Below are 18917 nucleotides of genomic sequence, written 5' to 3'. Positions count from 1 at the left end.
CATTAAGTTTCTCCCTGCCCAGCTCTCCAGATTGTTGTGGTGAGTGTCACTGTACAGAGTAAGATTTCTCCTTCCCTTTAATAGTGTCACATCTTAAAAACAGTCTTACATGGGGAGTGTGTAGAAAATATGTGGGTCTCTGCTGCACAGCTGGTGGAGCATTTTTATGTTCATCTCATTATCTATCCAGGACTGGTAAACTGCTTGTGGAATGGTGCTGGTATGATGCTCCAGCCTGCTAAAGGCCAAGCTTGGTGGACTGGAGAATTCTGTTCTTGGTTTTAGTCCCCTGCCAGCCACAGCAGCACAGCTGAGTGGTACATCTGTCTACTTCGCCTTGGAAGGGAACCACAGGCAATAATGTTAAGACAGAATATTTAATATGGAGTTAATGTGCCATTGACTTTCTGTTCCTTTTCACTGCATCTTTTGGAGAACAACTTAAAAGTTACATCACATACCACTAGCTAAGCAGCTGCATAGCCATCTCTCCACATCATGAAAAGCAAAGTCTGAAAGCACTTTGCATAATGGCCTCTTCTGCCTGCCTCCTCCTAACTCCTCAAACTTTATTCCTGTCCATACCATGTGAATAAAATAATAGCTCCCCGCACACCACCCTCCCCCCCGTCTCACAATGTACAATGTACTGTATCTTTTCCTGAGATGAGACATTTGAATGAGGTTCAGCTCTTAGTAGTTCTAATCTGTCACCTTTCTGTTAAGAGCTTGGAACACTGTAAATGGACAGAAATTATCTGACAGATCCTAATGCCAATAGCCAGCATGGGCAGAAAAGAGTGTTATCAAGTTAGGAAATCAGAAAAACCGTGAAAACAAAGTACCTTAAAAAGAAAATTCTGTTATTTGGGAACTTCCCCCTGCCCAGAATTCATTGTATCAGTAGTTCATTTTGGAGCATGTTTTTTCGCATCCTCTTGTAGCTACGCTGTAGATAAAACAAAGTGATTGAAGAGGGTAATGATGAGGCAAATTTTATTTCTTTATAACCCTCTTTCTTTGTGTGTACTTTGCCATAGTCCTTTACTGAATTTTTTGTGATAAAATCTGTGGAACAAGTTAAAAAATTAATCTTATCCAGGAAATGGTCTAACTTTTTATAATGGTTTTCAGTAAAAATACTTTTATAAAAAACAGATTCTACAGATTTTCGTGTTAATTATTCAATTATTATCTTGGTATATTATTTCTTTATTAAAAGTTTGATTCTCTAATAAAGTACATTGAAGGTATGCTAGTTACTTTTGTACTATTCATGAATTTTCTATGTAGAGGTACAATACTTGTAATTCCATTATTTGCATTAGTCACTATTTAAGAGTGGACACATAAAATTAAAAACATTGACTTGTAAGTACTTGTATGTGACTTAACTAGTTGTGTGATTTTTTTTTTCCCTTGATATACAAATTAAGCTGCTTGTCATTGTTTTTGGGAATAGGTAGATGCCTGAGGTCAGTTCCAATGCCATCTTTCAGTTAATTATTTAACACCTTTAAGCAAGATACTTCAAGTGTCTTATGTTTTGGGGTTTTTTTTTTTAGATCTGATCTTTTTTTAAACAGATTTTGTGAACTTAAGTGCATGCAAAAATAAAATTATTTTCAGGTGCTTTCATCCTAGGAGGAAACATCTTGTGGTCAGTTTGCAACGTGAGTCATAAAGGTTACTCAACACTGTTGGCTTGTTTGTTCTTCTATTGACTATTCTACATTAAACTACTTAAATATTTAATAATTTTCCTTTTTTTTTTTTTTTTCTCTGTTAGCATGGAGGAGTCTATGTAAAAAGAAGTGCCAAATTCAATGAAAAAGAAATGAGAGATAAGCTGCGGGCACAGGTGAAAGCTGAGACTCCGGTAAGATTATACCTTCATTCCCCCTCTTTTCCTCATTTCTTTGACTTTTTTAATGACAAAGGTATATTGGAGGAATGAGCCCTGCCTGATATTTACAAACTACAAGATGATAATAATGGATTTGTTTTCTTTCTGTATTTTTACAGTTACTTTCTGTGATTAGAGTGATACCTCTGACTAAACTTAGGACAATTTGACTAGTCCTTTATGAATTATATGAACTTCATGATTCTGTCTGTAGAGGGCAGGGAGGATCTGGACTAAATCTTAGAACGTGAGCTGTAGCACCTTCCTTGAGAAACCACTGTCAGTGTTCCCTGTTTCAAAAGACAATATTTTGACTACTGTATGCTTGTCAGAGACTGGTATGTTTGTAGAATACCACTTGTTTGGTCTTCTGAAAGTCAAAAAGCACTCTTCCCAAATCTTAGTTAGTCATCCCAGTGATCGATCATTTTTAATGGCAGTGACATCTTAGAACTGAGTAACTTTTTCTGCTACGCTTGGAGGAGGGGAGAAAAAAAAAAAGAGCCTGAACTCTTGATAATTTTCTATTTGAAGAATGATTGTTAGTGCCAAGTGACTTTTCTCATGACTCCCTGTATGGTTTGTGGCTCAGTGGTTAGAATCACTGTGCTTCGCTTCCATTACTTGCTGTGCTTTAAAATGTTTTCTGACTTCTTGGCTAGACTTAAGAAAACCAACTCAGCAAGCCTTGATATAGAACAGTTACGCTTGCATTTTATTTAAAAGGATGTGATTAGGACTTGCCACTCCAAATACTAAGTGGCAAACATTTATAAACTAAGGCTTGGGTAAAAGGAATGCATAGGTTGTTTTGACCTTTATAATAGTAATCTTTATTATTATTATTTTTTGAGATAACGTGTTTATGTTTGTGCACGTGTCTGTGTGGAAAAGTAAACTGCCCTTAGCTGACTGAGGGGCTTAAATGAGTCAAGCCTCCCTGTTTAAGGCAAAGATGCTACTTTCTGTAAAACTTGCAGTGTAATGGCATAAGCAAAGACAAGTTTCAGGGTGTATGAAACATATCTGTAGTCTTCCCCCTAAGGAATTCCTCCCCCATCAGAGTGCTGGTTAAGTTTGCTTTAGTTAGCCTGGATGAAATATCCTAGCAGGGTGTTTCCCTGCATAGGCCCATGGATTTCTTGCTAGCCAAAGAGGCAGCTTCTGCTTGAGTCCGGCCTTCTGGCTACCTCTGCACCCCTTAAAATGCAGGGGTTTGTTGTAATAATAAGATTTTTATTGTGATAAGAGTCTTGATTTAAACTCTGCATTAAATTAGTCTCCTTTATAGAATAAAATATATTTTTTTAATACAATCTTAGGAGATGTGAATAGAAACATATCTAATTCTGCATGTCCTTGGAAACCTGTAAGTGACGTTCAGTGTTGCTGCAGTGCTATAAACTGACTGGCCAGGGTAGTGTGTGATTTTTAGCCCAGTTGGAACGTAAGGGGAGGTTTAAGCATCAAGCTTTTCTTTAAAGCTACATCTGCTGTGGGTTCTGCTTTCCATGGTGGATGTCTACATGTGATTCATAATTTGAATAAATCCAGAAGGCTTTTTTTATGGAATCATCTTTCTTCTCCCCCCTCAGTTGTATGTGTATTAAAAACTTATATCTAACCTACCTAAGCTAATGCCAAATGAATTTGGGACCACTTGGGTACATTTGTGTTTTGGTGTAATTTGGCTTTCTGGAAGTTCAGTGGTGTTGGAAATGGGCACAGAACCTGTATGTGCTTAGCTGTCAGTCACTGCCATTTTCCTTGTATTATCTAGTGTAGCAATATAGAAGAGAAATGAGTGTAACTGCTGCAGAAATGCATTCTGGTTTAGATCGCTCTCAGTCAAACCATATAGGGAGTGACCCTTAAGTTTTACAAAACCAAAGCTGTCAAAAGCCTATGTACTGAGACAAATGTTTGCATCTGCTGGGGTAAAAAGATACAGACCATTGAATTGTCATTTGAGAGGAGACTAAACTTTCTATAATCCACTTTATCTGAGAATTTAAATGTAGATGCCGTAAATGCCCTTTAACCTACAATTACTGCTGGGAGAAAAAAGTGATAACCTGTGTCCTTACTGCATTATTCATGAAGAAACTTTGCAGTTCTGCAACTTACCGTGACATTCACAAGCATCCATATTGCTTTTAAAATAAAGACATTTTAATCAGTAAAGCAAGTATGCCCTGAACTCATCAGCTTATTGCAAAAATAATGGATTTACTACTCTGGAATTTTTATTAAAATTTATGCACTGGATGCTGCAGCTCAGGGTGGGCTTTTCCTCAGTTTAGTGAACAGCTGTTGTTACTTGATCATTTGTGCAAATATGGTGGAGTTCTTTCTTTAATGCAGTTTTAGAGAAAAGCCTGTCTTTCAGCTGCTAAGGGAAGAATTGTATGCCAATAGAGAGGAGATGGACAGAAATATGTGTTAAGGGTCCCTTTGTTATTTACAATTGCTCTCCACATACAGTTTAAACAAAAGAATACAAATTATTAATGCTCAGTCTGTCTGAAGCCATCCCTGTTCCCATTAAGAAACTGAAGACATGTAGGAAGGCAGAACTAGTCTTCTGTTCTCCTTAGAGGGGCAAGGCTTTTAGCTGTTTTACTGTCTCCTGTTACGTGGTGGTTTTTTGCTGGTTTGTTGTTTTGGTTTGTTTTGTTTTTTAAAAAGTAAATTGGAGATGGAATGTGAACAGGGAAAAGAAGACTGCCTCTTACATTCACAGTAGAACTAGATTAATGATCTGGTATACTTGATTTTGTGTAGGGACAGTGGACTGCATGGTGCTCCTTGCTCACCTTGTCTCATGCCTTCTACCTACCTGCCCTGAACAGCCCCTTTTCCTGCCCTCCTGTTCGGAGTTGGTCCACCCTGCTTCCCAGATGCAGCAAAACAGTGTTAGACATGTACAAAACTCTGATGCTAGACTGAAACGCTTCAGCACCTGTGTTTTCTTAGTGGAGATCTTGAACTAATAGATTTTCTTATTTCTGGAAATTACTTTGCTTCTCAGTCACTGAAGTATGCACTCAAACGCTTCGTTATTGGGCCTTTTGTTGGCAGAACTCACTTGAAACGATGTGATTTTATTTAAAATTGCATAAAATCTGGATGATTTAACAAATTGCAATCTTATGTGTTGTTGTGAGAGCAGAGACTGTCACAGGGTTTGAAGGACACTTTTGAGTTGATGTTGTTTTAATGTAAGCCATAACAAGATAAATGCATTTCTCAATGCAACAATATGTCCAGCTGACACTTGATACTCTCGATCTGCTTCTTTTATAAAGAAAGTTAACTCTCTTGAGCAGCAAGCTATTCAGTTTGGGACCTGAAAATGTAACTTCTATTTCTTTTTATCATGCATCAAGAGTGGGAAATCAGCATTCTGTTCAACCACAGAATAAATCTTTGTCATGCGAAGCAGTGCCAATCAAACAGTAAAAACCTGGAGGCGACAGATAACATTAAGAAAACTCTAAGGCTTAATGTAATTATTTTGTCATAGTTACTAATTTGCAAATCCATTACAACTTCTTTGTAAGTCCTAGATGTCCTTGCCTGCTTTCCTCACATCACCTTTTGTATTCTGTTCAAATTATACCAGATACACTTTCTCATACCATGTCTTTTTCCAGTTACTTATCTGAGTGTTAATGTTTTCTTATTCACTTCACCAGAAGCATATCTTTTGGGCAGTGGTCTAAATGGATTCAGATATGAATCTGTCTAGTGGTCAGGATGTGGTAATAAAAATAATAGTTAGGCAAATGCATTGTTTACTATGATTTTGAACTTTGAAAATAAAAATATTTAATAGTTTTCTCCTTGTCACCCACCTGGGAACAGCACAGTAAATGCAAGATATCTTTAGTCAGTAGTTACCATTTCTTGATGCCCTGTGCTCCTGCTCTGGCAGGGGGACTGGAGTAGATGATCTTTTGAGGTCCCTTCCAATCCCTGATATTCTGTGATTCTGTGATTCTATGTGTTCTTCTACAGTGTCAGCTGCTGTCTCTGGGACACCCTCCAAAGCCCCGTCCTGGTCAGGTTTTCTCTTTATCTTCTCTTCTCACTGTACATTTACGGTATCTGGACTGTCTTTGTTCTGTACTCCAGGACTTGTGTGTTGCCTCGTGCCCCTTTCCCCTGCTCTACCCATATGAGCTCCTTTTCTGGTACTCTTGTGTATCTCGGGGACTTCCTTGGCTGCCCTGCTTCCCCCTCTGTAAGCACAGTCCCTCTCAGTGCTGTTGCTGTTTCTTTTTGCCTGGAAGACCTTGACGACACTGGGGAAATGAATAGAGTTGCTGTTTGGGTGCAAACAGTGATCATCCGTTCATTCCATCTGTGGATTGTGGCAAGTCCACTGACATTAGGTTGGGGACTCTGCGGGTAACCCCTGCCTCTTTCCTGGTTTTCTGCCTCCAACAAGAGTCAGCTGGGTTGTGCTGAATGAATCCTGATCCCCTCCTTGAAGCTTTCAGATTGATGAGAGATGGTGAGTATATTGACACTCACCCACGACACAGAAACAGGCGTGAAAGTGCCGTGTATCTGAGCATAGGGACCTACTCTGTTTGGGTTAAAATTGGTATATCAGTGAATCGGGGACTGTGGTAGTGCAAAATTTTCTGTGTCATTTGGAACACAAGCACTGTATTTTGCAGTCACTGTGATAAAGTGTGTAACTTATGTAGCTAATTGCCATAAATGAGAATTTCTGTATAAAAAATTGCCTTGGGTGCAGCTGGTGTTTCTAGGCAATTAAAATGCTCCTACAGCTCAACAGTTCTTAATCCAAGTTCAGGGCAGCTTATTTAGTTATTAAAATCTTAGAGATTTGTAGTTCTTCTAATCTTTGGAAATAGTGCTTAAGGATTTAGCTTCTGCTGCCCACAGTGGGAGAAGGGAAAAGCCAGCCATGCAAGTAGATTTGGTAGGCTGAATTGAACTGGCAGAATATCCTGCCTTGTACAGGATTGTATGTGAGTATAAGTAGGAAATCTGTTTACATTCATGAATTTTACTCAGGTAAAGTAGTCCTAATGAGCTACATATTAGTTTTATATATGCTGAATTTAAAGCAAAGGCCACTTCTCTGTCTTGTTGATATGCTTTCAATTCGGAGATACTCAGATTCTGGTCAGCAAACCTGCTTGGCTGCTTGTGTTGTAGAGGTTTACAAGAATAATTAAAATATATTTTCAACTCCTGCTTAATATTATACACATAGGACTGGAGTAAGTAGATACTGTTCTCTGTTGTGTAATCAGCTTTTAGTGGGTGATTATCTGCTTTGAAGACCGGTAATGTTGCATGCTTCTGAGTGCTGGTGTCTGTGTCAAGAGTGATATTCCTGTCCTGTGTGCTTCACTTACTTTGCTCTGTCAATTATTACCTGTTACTGCCTTTATGTTACCCACTGGAGCTCAGCATTCAGTTTTCAGTGGGGAGGGGGTGTGACCTCATCTTGACATACTGTTTTAAGGATCCAAATTACGTGATTTAAATATAAACACATTTATGGGGTGGGGGCGCATCTGGATTTGAATATTATGCCCTTTCCAGCTAACTCTGGAAAGTTTTACTTAGTCACTTAAGTATCTCAACAGTATGCTTCATAATGAAGTGTATACATGACTGGGGGAAATGTGGACTGCAGCTGGGTCTAAGGATTTCTGTAGTCATCCCTGTGCTTATGCTACTGTCATGTTAGGAAAAGAAGTAAGCACCTTGCCTCTTAAACTCATTTTATTATGTTCCTTCTCCACCAAATCCATCTACATCTTGGGTTTCTGCCCATCCTTGTACATTCTTGGACTTCACCTGCCACTGCAGTGTGCCGGTTCTCCTCTCCCCAAACGTGCTATGACAAGTGCAGCCTTTCCTCCAGCTCTTCTTCGCTCCACTCTACTGACACTGGTTTTGCCATTCTTTTTTTTTTTTTTTTTCCTTTTCCCTTGACAGATTCTAGGCTGCATACTCAGTTCTTCTCTTTCTCAATCTTCTGCTGGCTTCACTAGTTGGCACAGTTCCAAGATTTCTTCCCTCCTCTGCATTTTAGTGCGTCCTTCAACCTTTCTCACTGCAGGGTGATTATGGAGAGTTCACTTGCTGGGTCCTGTCTTTCCACGTTCAGCCTTTTCTCCAGCTGTTCTGCAATTATTAAGAGCAAATACCAGCACATTTTGATGTTTTGTGGGCCAGAAGCACAAAGTTATATTCCTGTTTGTTTCTGAGTTTATATTTTACTTTGCGTCTTTTCATGATGTGCACTCCCACTTGTCAGTGTCTTCCTATACTCACTGATAATCCTTCCTGTACTGTTTTGTAAATCCAGTGTCTCTCTTTTCTTTCAAATATTTCCTGAGACTGATTTCTGCAAAGATAACAAATTAAGTCGTCTAGGCACAGTAGACAAGATTTTACGGTGAATGTGTCATGTTCAACTCCATACTAGTTACCATTTGTGGCCATAGCCTTTTCTTTTGCAGATGAGCCCCCAATATGTAATTTTCACTGCTTAAGTGATGTTTTGCTTCAGCTTTGTATGTAGAAAATTATGCAAGGCATACAAAAGAAAAAAAAAAAAAGAAAAGAGAGAGAGATGGAAACCTCTGCTCTGTTTTGGAAAAAAAAAAAAAAAAAGTAAAATTAATCTAATCTGACTGCTTCTGTTTGGGTACATAATTTTGCACTCAGATATGCAGGTACTTAGGCAACCTTTACCTGTGTAATGACTTGAGAACCCATAGACAGTTGTTGCTGAATAGGCAAGCAAGCCATTTTACTCAGTAAATCTAAACTTCCAGACATGCATGCTTAAAAGAATGTGACTTTAAAGTTCAAATTATGCTAAGATATGAGTTTAAGTTCATAATATAATTAGTATCTAATACGGTGGGATGCAAGGGGTAATGGCTTTAAACTGGAAGAGGGGTAGGTTTAGATTAGATATTAGGATGAAGTTTTTCACTGTGAGGGTGGTCAGACACTGGAACAGGTTGCCCAGAGAAGTTGTGGATGCCCCCTCCCTGGAAGTGTTCAAGGCCAGGTTGGATGAGGCTTTGAGCAACCTGGTCTAGTGTAAGGTGTCCCTGCTGATGGCAGGGGGGTTGGAACTAGATGATCTTTAAGGTCCCTTCCAACCCAAACCGTTCTATGATTCTGTGATTCTATAAAGGCGCATAAGATAGCTGATCTATTGTAATTTCAATTAATAATATTTCTGATTATGAATGGAATTAAATGTATATTTCAGTATAAGGAGAGACTATATGCACGGCTGTTAATAAAGAAAAAAATGTAATTTAGGTAATTGTGACATATTTGACTGTCTTTTCAAAATCTCCTCTTATCCCACTTAGCAAAACTGATATTATTGTTGATACCAGCTGCTCCTGACTTGCTTGCTTCAGTTGACGTGTGCTGTCTCGCTTCCTAAATCACCTGGGCACCTTTCTATGGTGTACATTCGAATAAAATTACTTTTAACCTTGAACTGTCAGTTTTTTAGAGCTAAGAAATTTTAGCCCAAATATTCTGATTTTCTTTGTATCTTTACAGTAGCTGATGGTGTGAACAAAATACAATATGAACCTCTAAAGTGATGATAATTTCTGTGAAAGCAGTCGACTTGCTGCTTATTCATTATAAGAACTTGTCTGTTTTGTTTCATTTTAATCCCACAGATGTATTTAGTGATTTTTCCAGAGGGGACTCGTTACAATCCAGAGATACCAAAAGTCATTGCAGATAGTCAATCATTTGCTGAAAAGGAAGGTAAGCAAAAAAAGTTTTGAAATCATTCTCTTGTTACAGTTTTAACATATGTTATCTAAAATTTTTATATAATATGAAGATGATATCACCTTAACTGGACTATTAAGCCTGCCTGATTGATACTTAAAGGTTAGGATAGCATAAGCCAACGTTTCTCTTACCAGAAAGTAAGATGAGAGTAGCTTATATACAGATATTTCATGCATTTCACATTTTGCAGGAGTATTATTTCTTAAGAAAGCTCTCTATAGTTTCTCTCTATATCTATGTGTTTATAGACACTTTTTTCCTTGCTCCTTCAGGGATATAAGAATTACCTATGGGGCACTGTTCTAAGTTTACATTATAACTCGAATTACAGTTGTTACTCAATATAAAGACTACTTTGCATAGAGATTGTTGTGCTTTAAAATAAAAAGTCTTCAATCACTTAATTTTTAATTACTGTTAGTACTACCATGACTTTTTGGTTTTGTTCGTCTCTCACCTTCCAGTCTCGCCCTTCCTTGGTTGAACTTCATTCTGTAGTCACTGATTGTTGGCGTCGTCTCTATAACCACAGATGGAATTACTTCATCTTTGGAAAGGCTTGCAAAAAATCTAAGGGTCCCAAGCTTTTTCATTTTTCTCACATCATATGCACAATACAAGTAAACTTTTAAGTCCAGCAGTTCAGCGAACGTGTTTCCTGGTTTTGTTTTTTCCTGTTGACCAAAACTGAAATAATTCACTCTGAAGGTAAACAAAGAATAACAAGTAGGTCTGGTAAATTCATTTCTGTGACACACTGAAATGAATTCACAAGTCTGTGAATCAGCCTGTTGATATCATCAAGCTATTAAGTATTGTTAGCTCTTGTCCAAAAGGACACATGCTTTTATTCTCCTCCTTGGGAAGACTGGAATTTGTTTGCGTGTATGAGCAGGAGAGCTTAAGTCATAATGTATTTATTCTTCGCTTCAGTTTCCTGTCGGAAATGAAAGTCAGATCTTTCATTTAGGTTGGCAGTTCTTTGAGAGTTCAGAGGGAGTGTTTGATAGGCATTTTTTTTTCTTCTTTCCTCCTTTTTCAGGGAAAAGAAAGGGTTCTTATCGACATTATTATTATTTTAATATATGTCTTAATTATATCTCTGTAGTCTGCAAAACAGTAAAACACTGCTTTTGTGCTTTCAGAGCACCTGTTCGTTTCTTCTAGTGCTTTTCTTTCCAGTATTTATCTGCTTTTATTTTGTAAAAGTTACTCCTTTTAAAAATTTTCAAGACAAATATTTATTAAACAGGAAGCATTTTCTGTTCTAGCGCAGAATCCTCCTGACCTGCTTTTACCCGTTGCTAAATTCTTTTGTTGTTGGTCTCTCCTCAACTTTTTATGCAGAGAGAATGGGAAGCAGTCTGCATGGGGCCCTGCTCCCCTGCACGTTCATGCTTGAGCTAGAGCATCCCTTGCACAAGGATGCTGGGAAGCAGGGATGGCTGACACTTGAAAGCTGCATGTAAACTATTCTGTCAGATAAGAGCCACAAGGCATGTACCAGTACACTGGGGAGCTGCGAGGATGGGGAACTGCGCATGGCCGCTGGCGGGAGATGACAGTGACTCCCCAGGGTCCTGCCACACTGCTGTGCAGCGGTGCTGGCCCCAGCTTGGGGCTTAAACCCAGTAGCCCCAGTGCCATCACAGTCCTGGCTGCTGGCCGTGTGCCAGGGCTGCAGTGTGGGAGTCGTGACGAGACACCTCGCTGGTCGGTCACGTGTGGATTGGGTGCTGGCCACACTCCTTGTGAGCGTGCGAGGGCTGTTGTGTGACACTGCTGAGCTGAACGCAAAACGCACGATTGCATGCTTGTCTGAAAGATCCCAGAGGCTGCTTATTTCCTGCTGTTTTAGGAAAGGTAGTAATGCCCAGTAGTTCTGCCAGTCAGAGGAGTGAGGGCATAATGTAACTTATAGTTTAAAATTTGTACTTCATTCCTTGTGAGGATATAAAGAAGTCTGATAATTTAGTCTTGTCGTCCTAGTGTATTTGTTACAGAGAGCAGTGCTTCAGTGTTGGCTCTACAGACATGTAGGGGAACTTTTTATTTGTTTTATACCTTGAAATGTAAGCTTTATAATGATATCTTTTTTTTCTACATTTTTTGCACAGTTTTATGTTGATAATGTAGTAGAAGTGTAATATTGGAAAAAGCGGTTTAATTAAGAAGAATTCAACTTCAAATTGATGTTAGGACCAGAGATATTGTACCCAAAGCTGACAAAGCTATTCCTAGAGTGGAAGCTTAACTCTTGTTTATCATGCTGTCTGAAACACTGTTTTTTACATAAGTGTGTGTATATGTTTTCATAGTTTTGCAGAGAGGAAATATGATAAGGTTTTGTGGGTTTTGTGCTTACTTTTACTCTCCATGGGCTGGATTATCTTCTAGAGAAGCTTCATTGGTTTAAGCAGAACTATTGTGCTGAACTTAATTACCTGGTCTTCATATGACCAGCTGATGATTTGCATCTCATATCTTGTTGTTCTTTCTAAGTAAACATCAGTTTTGGACACAGTTACTGCCTCTTTACAATTGCTCCTAGGACCAGTTCAACAAAAAGATTTTTTTTTTTAATTTAATTTTATTTTTTTTTAAAAAGGCTTAGGTTGACATGCAAAGGAATGTTTTAACATTGCTGGTTTAAACTATTATGTCTTTCTTCTTTGATGTGAATATATAAATAAATCTTATCTCTATATGAATAGGATGGAAGGATATTAACACAGGTTGCCCTTGAAAGGCAGTCAGCTTTTAAAAATACTGATAATACATCGTGTTACAGCTTGTTCTTCCATAGGACTGCAGTTCTACACAAAATCTTGACTCCTAGCAAGAGCAGATAGTTTTCCTCTTTCTGAAACACAAGTGAATCAAACACACAGGGTAGATCAAATAGATCTGGGTAAGAGTAAGTTGAGACTGAAGGCTATAAAGCACAGAGAAAATTCCAGGGAAGGAGAAGGATCATGTACTTTCTTACTACTTTTAGAAAGAAGGATATCATGCAGTAAAAAATGGAATGCATGGACTGGTCTTCCAAATTTGTCATTAACTACCTTGCCAAGTTCAAGTTGAATGTACTGCCAGGTTTTTGTTTATTAAAACCAAAGAATGCCAAAAACATCTTGAGGTAAAATTTATAAAATTAAGGCATTAATATTAATGGTTTTCAGGTTGAAGACTGACACATGTGTATCAGCCTTCAGCACTGATAGATTTGATGCAGCAAAACTCTATTTAAATTAATTTGAATCTGTCCACAATTGTATTCAATGAGATATGGAAAGTTGATTACTTCCAGGAATACTGGTTTTATCATGATGAACTAAGAATGTGTTCATATAAGGGTAATGCTAGTACCCACAGAAACTGGAGATTACTCCTTCTACACATTTTACAAGTGGTAGAAAATTCCAGTCAGGTCAGATTCTTACCCAAGATAGAACAGGAAGCATTTTAAACTCAAAATGCATTTGTTTGATTGCATTGGGGAAGAAAAAATGTGCTTCCCAGAGTTTAAAAACAAAAGCAAAAATTACCTCTTTAAAACTAATTTGTTTGGTTATTTGTGGTAGGATTAATAGAGGAGTTATTCACAGAACAATTTAAATTCTGTAGAGTTGAGAAAATTAATCCAGCATTTATCTTTGTTGACCAAAATAGCAGTACTTGCTGGGGTTTCACAGCCACAGCAAGCCATGTCAGCAGTGTTGCCAGATTATCAAATGGAGACGTATCAGGTTTTCTCATTTCTGTCAGAGGCAAATGAAACCCCCCACTTCAAAGCTGATGGGGCTATGTGCCATGTAGCTGGATTTGAACCTGATACACCTCGGTGTCCTCTCCTGACGGAAGGTAGGTGGCTGTGTGAGATGATTCCAGCAATAGCTACCAGGATGGGCTGGCTCCCCCTTTCCATGTTTCAGTATGGTTGTTGGTGACTCCTGTTTCTAATGGGACATCTTGTAAGCGTCTCATAATCAGATTAAATATTTCTTCCTATACTCTCTTGAAGATCTAAGAATGTGACAGCATGTGTTTTACCCCTTGTGTCCTGAGCTTTTGCCTTCCAGTTTTCAATATCCAAGTATATAGTCAGTATAAGTCAATCTTGGCTTAAGAGTTCGCTTTAGTTTTCCGTTGTACGCAAGTAGTCAGCTAATGAGTCTCCCATCTTCAAAATCTGATGCATTCATTCAGTTGACTTACACATTGGTGTCCTCTTTTAGGCTCCGATCTATTAGTTTAGGTGTCTTAAAAGTGCAGAAGTTCTTCCATGCTAGCCAGTGGGCTTGAGTTGCTGAGTCCAGGGAATTATAATATGTAGGTGGCACTCATGTTTTCATAGGGATTTAACCCCAATCTTGTCATAATGTTAGAAGTGGCAATTTTTATTTTATGTATTTTTTTCAAATTGTATATCTTTTAAGCCTGTTTCTTTTTAATGGTACTAGACTATAGAACAAAATTTGTATAGAACCCACAAAATACATGATTATTGCTTTTTGTACAAACTTCTAGTATAAAATTTGTTCCATTTATATGTTCCCAAAATATGTATGTATAGATTTCTCATAATTTTCTAGTAGTTAGACTTCTATAATGTTCCAAACAACCACAATTTTCTCAGGTTTAGTAGAATATTAACTTTATCAAAATGTTAAGAAATGGCATTTTAAAAATTTAAAAATAAATAGGAATAATCCAAAACCCTCCTCCTACTCCTGATGTTACTGACTCTGAAAAGACAAAGAAAAAGGGGTAAGAAGATTGTTAAATTTAACTTGGCTTGCTTTTGCTGAATGAAGACAAAACAATCTTCCCTGGTGAAAGGCATTTATGGAATTTTGCATTCATGTTTGATTTCTAACAAAGGTCATTTAATCAAGCAAACATTTCAGGTATTCATTTATCTCCCTTGTTTTTATGCAGAAAAGTTGCAAATGGAAATGTTTTTTTAAATGCTAAGTTTCTCTTGACTAGTATCATGCTTTCTGCTAAGATGTTTGTACGTGCAGGATATGCTTATCACAAAATTGCTTTTACAGGTCATGTAAAAAAGAGGTATTTCAACTGAGCTACTCAAAAATGTTTCCCTTCTAGATCTTGGCATTGATTTTAGATTGTATTTTAAAGTAATCTGAAGTATTTAGTATCCATAAGTGTTATTTGGAACTGTCTCTAAAGAAAATCGCTTTTGGTGATTTTTTTTTTTCCACACACTTGTATGTAAGCAAGCTTGATGTAAAAGTGCACAGGGAGATGAGGAAGGGAGAATATAATTCTTAAAAAGAATGTGGGGGGATATCTTGAGTAACATTTGAGAGACATACCATTAGGAAGAAGAAAATATTTCTGTTATTAAATGTCATCCTTAGGAAATTAGGTTTAGGAAAGGAAGAAGTTACTATATCCTCTTTTTGAGGGGATTACTTGCATTTCTTGTAGTTTAGTTGATGGTAACAGAAAACACTTTTTACAAGAGCATACAATTTTTTAGTACTATCATCAACTGAGTCCTATTTATGTAAGTCAGTGGAATACTAGCGTACAAATGGATGAGCTCTCCTACCATATGGATGAAGGGAACAGAGATTTTCTCCATAGAGTTGTATTCAGTTATTACATATGCAACTTCTCCCTGAGAGGTTATGTAAATGATGTTCTGTTTGGTGTTTTTTGTCCTTTTGTGTTTAGATGAAAAATTCAGTTCTGTGGGTGTTAATGACTTGGGCCTTTGTACTTCCCAAACAAAAACTTTATTTCATTCAGTTTTCATGGAGACCTTCTGAAGTACTTCTGCATCTTACTGTAGTAAATGGATGAGAATTGAAGTACCATTGCTTATTGTATTTTGTCAGATTTTCACATTGTTTTCTCTTTTTTTTAATGTCTATCATTTAAAAGTTAGCTAACATAGAAGAGCAAAGCTATAGCATTTTAAGGTAGAATATTACATATTAGACATCTAGCTCATTTTCTTTGGCATTGAAAATAAAATCTCATGACCTCAAATACTTTGACAGAGTCCAAACTTAGTATTGCACAACATTAAAAAGAGTTTAAGCACAGTGTGTTTTGTGAATTGGATGTAAGTAGCTTGCCAGGGTAATGATACTGTAACTACTTGGGTTTAAATTCTGTTATGTTGATTTTAGCAAAGATCATCAAGTAATTGCAAGAATGTGTGGTTAATATTTTTTTATAAAACAGATTCTTTAAAAGGATGTGCTGAACTCCTGTTGTTGCTGCATGTTTGTCACGTGCTGAAGTGTTTCTGAATAATGGATTATGGAATTTCTTCATTGATTTTAATTAGTTGCATACTCATTTTGTACTTAAACCTTCAAGAGTTCGCTGTCAGCACGTGGAGTAAGAGGAGCTTATTCTACAGTTGCACAGATTGTCACTGACCATCACCAAAAGTGGCCATGGATTGAAAAAAACTCAGCACCAAACACTCTTAGATACCAAAATAATATGTCTAGAGGATTCATTTCTACTGAAGCCTGTTTTCCCTGGCTCTTCCCCACAGTAATAGTTTGGTTAAGGGGAAAATGAGTTGGGCAGGAAAGGAATGACAGTGTTTTTAGAATATGTTTGGGAACTGGGATCAACAGAGTTGTGTTGAGTGGAATGTGCACACTAATATCATTGCTGACACAACACTAGAATATTCAGTGCTTCATTTACAGAGGAAACATTTGGAAACATAACATAATTAGCTGTTTGATGTAACAGTTCACAAGCTAAGAAAACACTACCACCATGTTATGCTTCAAAATATTTACATGATCCATATAACATTTTGCATAGACAGTTATCACTATTGCCAGTAAAGCTTAGCACAATGACTTCAGAAGGAGTGCTAGTAAATAACTTTTTATCTCTATGTTCAGACAAGGAGATTCTTAGCAAATATTAAGAAATCAAGATATTTATTTAAGCTGAAACTTTGAACTATAATAATGTTAGAACAGTTTAGAAATTAGCATTATCTTACATAATTTTAGATCAAAATATGCTTTGCCCAACAAGGGAGCAAATTTGAGTACAAAATCAAGACATAATATAACATCTTTTGAATTGATTTTGTGGTCTGAGAGATATGAAAAGCAATACCACAGTACTTTGGTTTAGAAAAATTTCTACTTCATCTATCAGGAACAAATAGGGCCCATGAATGGTTCTTTAAAAATGGACTGAAGAGTAAGCCAATGAAAAATAGAGCTAGAAAGGAATAATTGCAATTTTATTCTGATACTTCTCTTTCTCAAAGATACACATCTTACAGCAAAATAGTGAAAATTTTTGCATAATATGTTGTTTGTTTGGTTTTTTCCTGGAAGCACTTTCAAGTAAGTGTGGAAGAGCTGTGTTCAGATCATTAAAAGGTTTGGGGCTTTTTCGGTTTATTCTCATTTTGAAAGTCATTGTATATTAAAATTCTGGAAATAGAATAGAATTTATGCTTTTGAGCCCAGTGTATTTGTTTGGTTTTAAGTATGCTCTAGGTGGAAGTAGTCAGCTGAAGCAAACATGGATATGACAAACTGTTAAGATTTCTGGAGTGCCGTTAAATCTGATGCTCTTGCCATACCAGTCTTGGTGTCTTGGCCTGGATTGTTAAGGACAACAGTTGATTTCTGTGACTATGGATTTGTTAGCAGCCAAGTCAGTTGTAATAGGTTGTTCACAGGGAAACAGAGGAGGTTCCCTCCTTGCTGTTGGTTCTTGGTGCTATATTTTCCCTCTCCCTGCTTAGTTTTCTGCTGGGATGGTGAGTTGCATCAGCCGGTGGGAGGGGAGTGCCAGAGCAATAGAAGGTTAGCAGCAGGAACAAGCACACAGAAAAGAACAGTAAGGGAAACAACTGCAGGGATAGAGTGCAATGTCCCATTTTCTGTAGTGGCAAGTCATGGCAGTGGGCTGAAGCTGTCTTGAGTCTAATTGCTTTCCCCCATCCTTCCCCAAAGTGAGGACCCTCAGAGTAACCATATCTAATGTCCTAGAATGTGCCATTAGGAAAGGGAAGCAAAAGCAGGGAAAACTAGAATCTGTAGTAGAAAATAACAAAACACACTGAACGTTCTGATCACATGGTGGCTTTGGAGAAATACAGCATCCTGTTTAAGCATGTTTTTGTTACCATGGCATGATATTAGGATTCAGTAAGTTGACAAAATTTGTTTGTCCTTTGGAAGTAAAATGCTGGATGAGCATTGGGCGTGCTTAAAATTATCTGTGCTTATTCCTCACCTAACAAATGTGTTTCTGATACAGAATTTCAGGAGGCAGTGTCCTGTGTGTTTAGTATTGCTCAGTTAATTTGCTCTTTTTTTAAGTTCAGTTGGACAAATATAAACAGTAAAGAGAAGTGCTGTTTCATCGCTTATGAGCTACATTAAAACCATCACTGCTTCTGCAGCAGGAGCTGTGAAAAGGACTCTTTTGTTGAGCAGCCTTTTTGTCGTTAATATCCTGTAGGATTTCTGTTCCATCTTCTACATGTGCTCAGTAGAGCATATGCAGTGTGCACACGTGCACACACTCCCTCTCTCAACTGAGAATTGAGATTGAAAATAAACCTTTTGTGATTTTGAGTGGGGGTGCTGAAATTCCTTGGCATGATGTTCCTTTTGTGAAGGTAGTCCAGTTTACTTTCAAACACTAAATATTTTTTTTTCTCCTCTAGGACTTGCTATATTAAAGCATGTGCTAACACCACGTGTGAAGGCAACTCATGTAGCCATTGATACAATGAAAGACTATCTGGATGCAGTGTATGATGTGACTGTAGCTTATGAAGGTACTGTGGACCACAAAGGGCAAAGAAAACTGGCACCATCTATGACAGGTGGGTTGGTATAGGTTAGATGTGCTACAGCCATATACTTGTTACTATACAGAACCAACTTCAGGTGCTTTGTAAGGCTCTGAAGATAATCTTCACAGTGCTTCAGCTATCTCACCACACCCTGGTAGGACATTGTTCATCAGTGACTAGGCTTTACAATAGTTACTTGTGACATTCTTGCCCTCTCCTTCTCTACTCTATTCCATGCAGAGAATATTTCTGTAGTCAGATTCTGCATGCAGGTGCTCTTTAGAGCTAAAATGAAATTGAAGCCATAGGCAGCAGGTGCCATTTACCTTCACGTTTCTTCTA

General features: G+C 37.7%; 1 protein-coding gene across 1 annotated transcript in view; it reads left to right on the top strand.

The window, feature by feature from the left end:
• The first annotated feature begins 1773 nt into the window (after nt 1-1773).
• The window catches only part of AGPAT5 (1-acylglycerol-3-phosphate O-acyltransferase 5), a 31797-nt gene continuing 14653 nt past the window's right edge, over nt 1774-18917 (top strand). The window contains exons 1-3 of the mRNA XM_010172112.1: nt 1774-1879; nt 9619-9709; nt 18444-18605. Coding sequence (XP_010170414.1) covers nt 1838-1879; nt 9619-9709; nt 18444-18605 — 295 coding nt within the window. The 5' untranslated portion in view covers nt 1774-1837. The remainder of the gene's footprint in view (nt 1880-9618; nt 9710-18443; nt 18606-18917) is intronic.

The sequence above is a fragment of the Antrostomus carolinensis genome, unplaced genomic scaffold (assembly GCF_000700745.2).
Source record: "Antrostomus carolinensis isolate BGI_N321 unplaced genomic scaffold, ASM70074v2 scaffold11377, whole genome shotgun sequence".
Taxonomy (NCBI): Eukaryota; Metazoa; Chordata; class Aves; order Caprimulgiformes; family Caprimulgidae; genus Antrostomus; species Antrostomus carolinensis.
The sequence above is the reverse complement of the archived record's forward strand: the minus strand, read 5'-3'. Positions and strand labels throughout refer to the sequence as shown.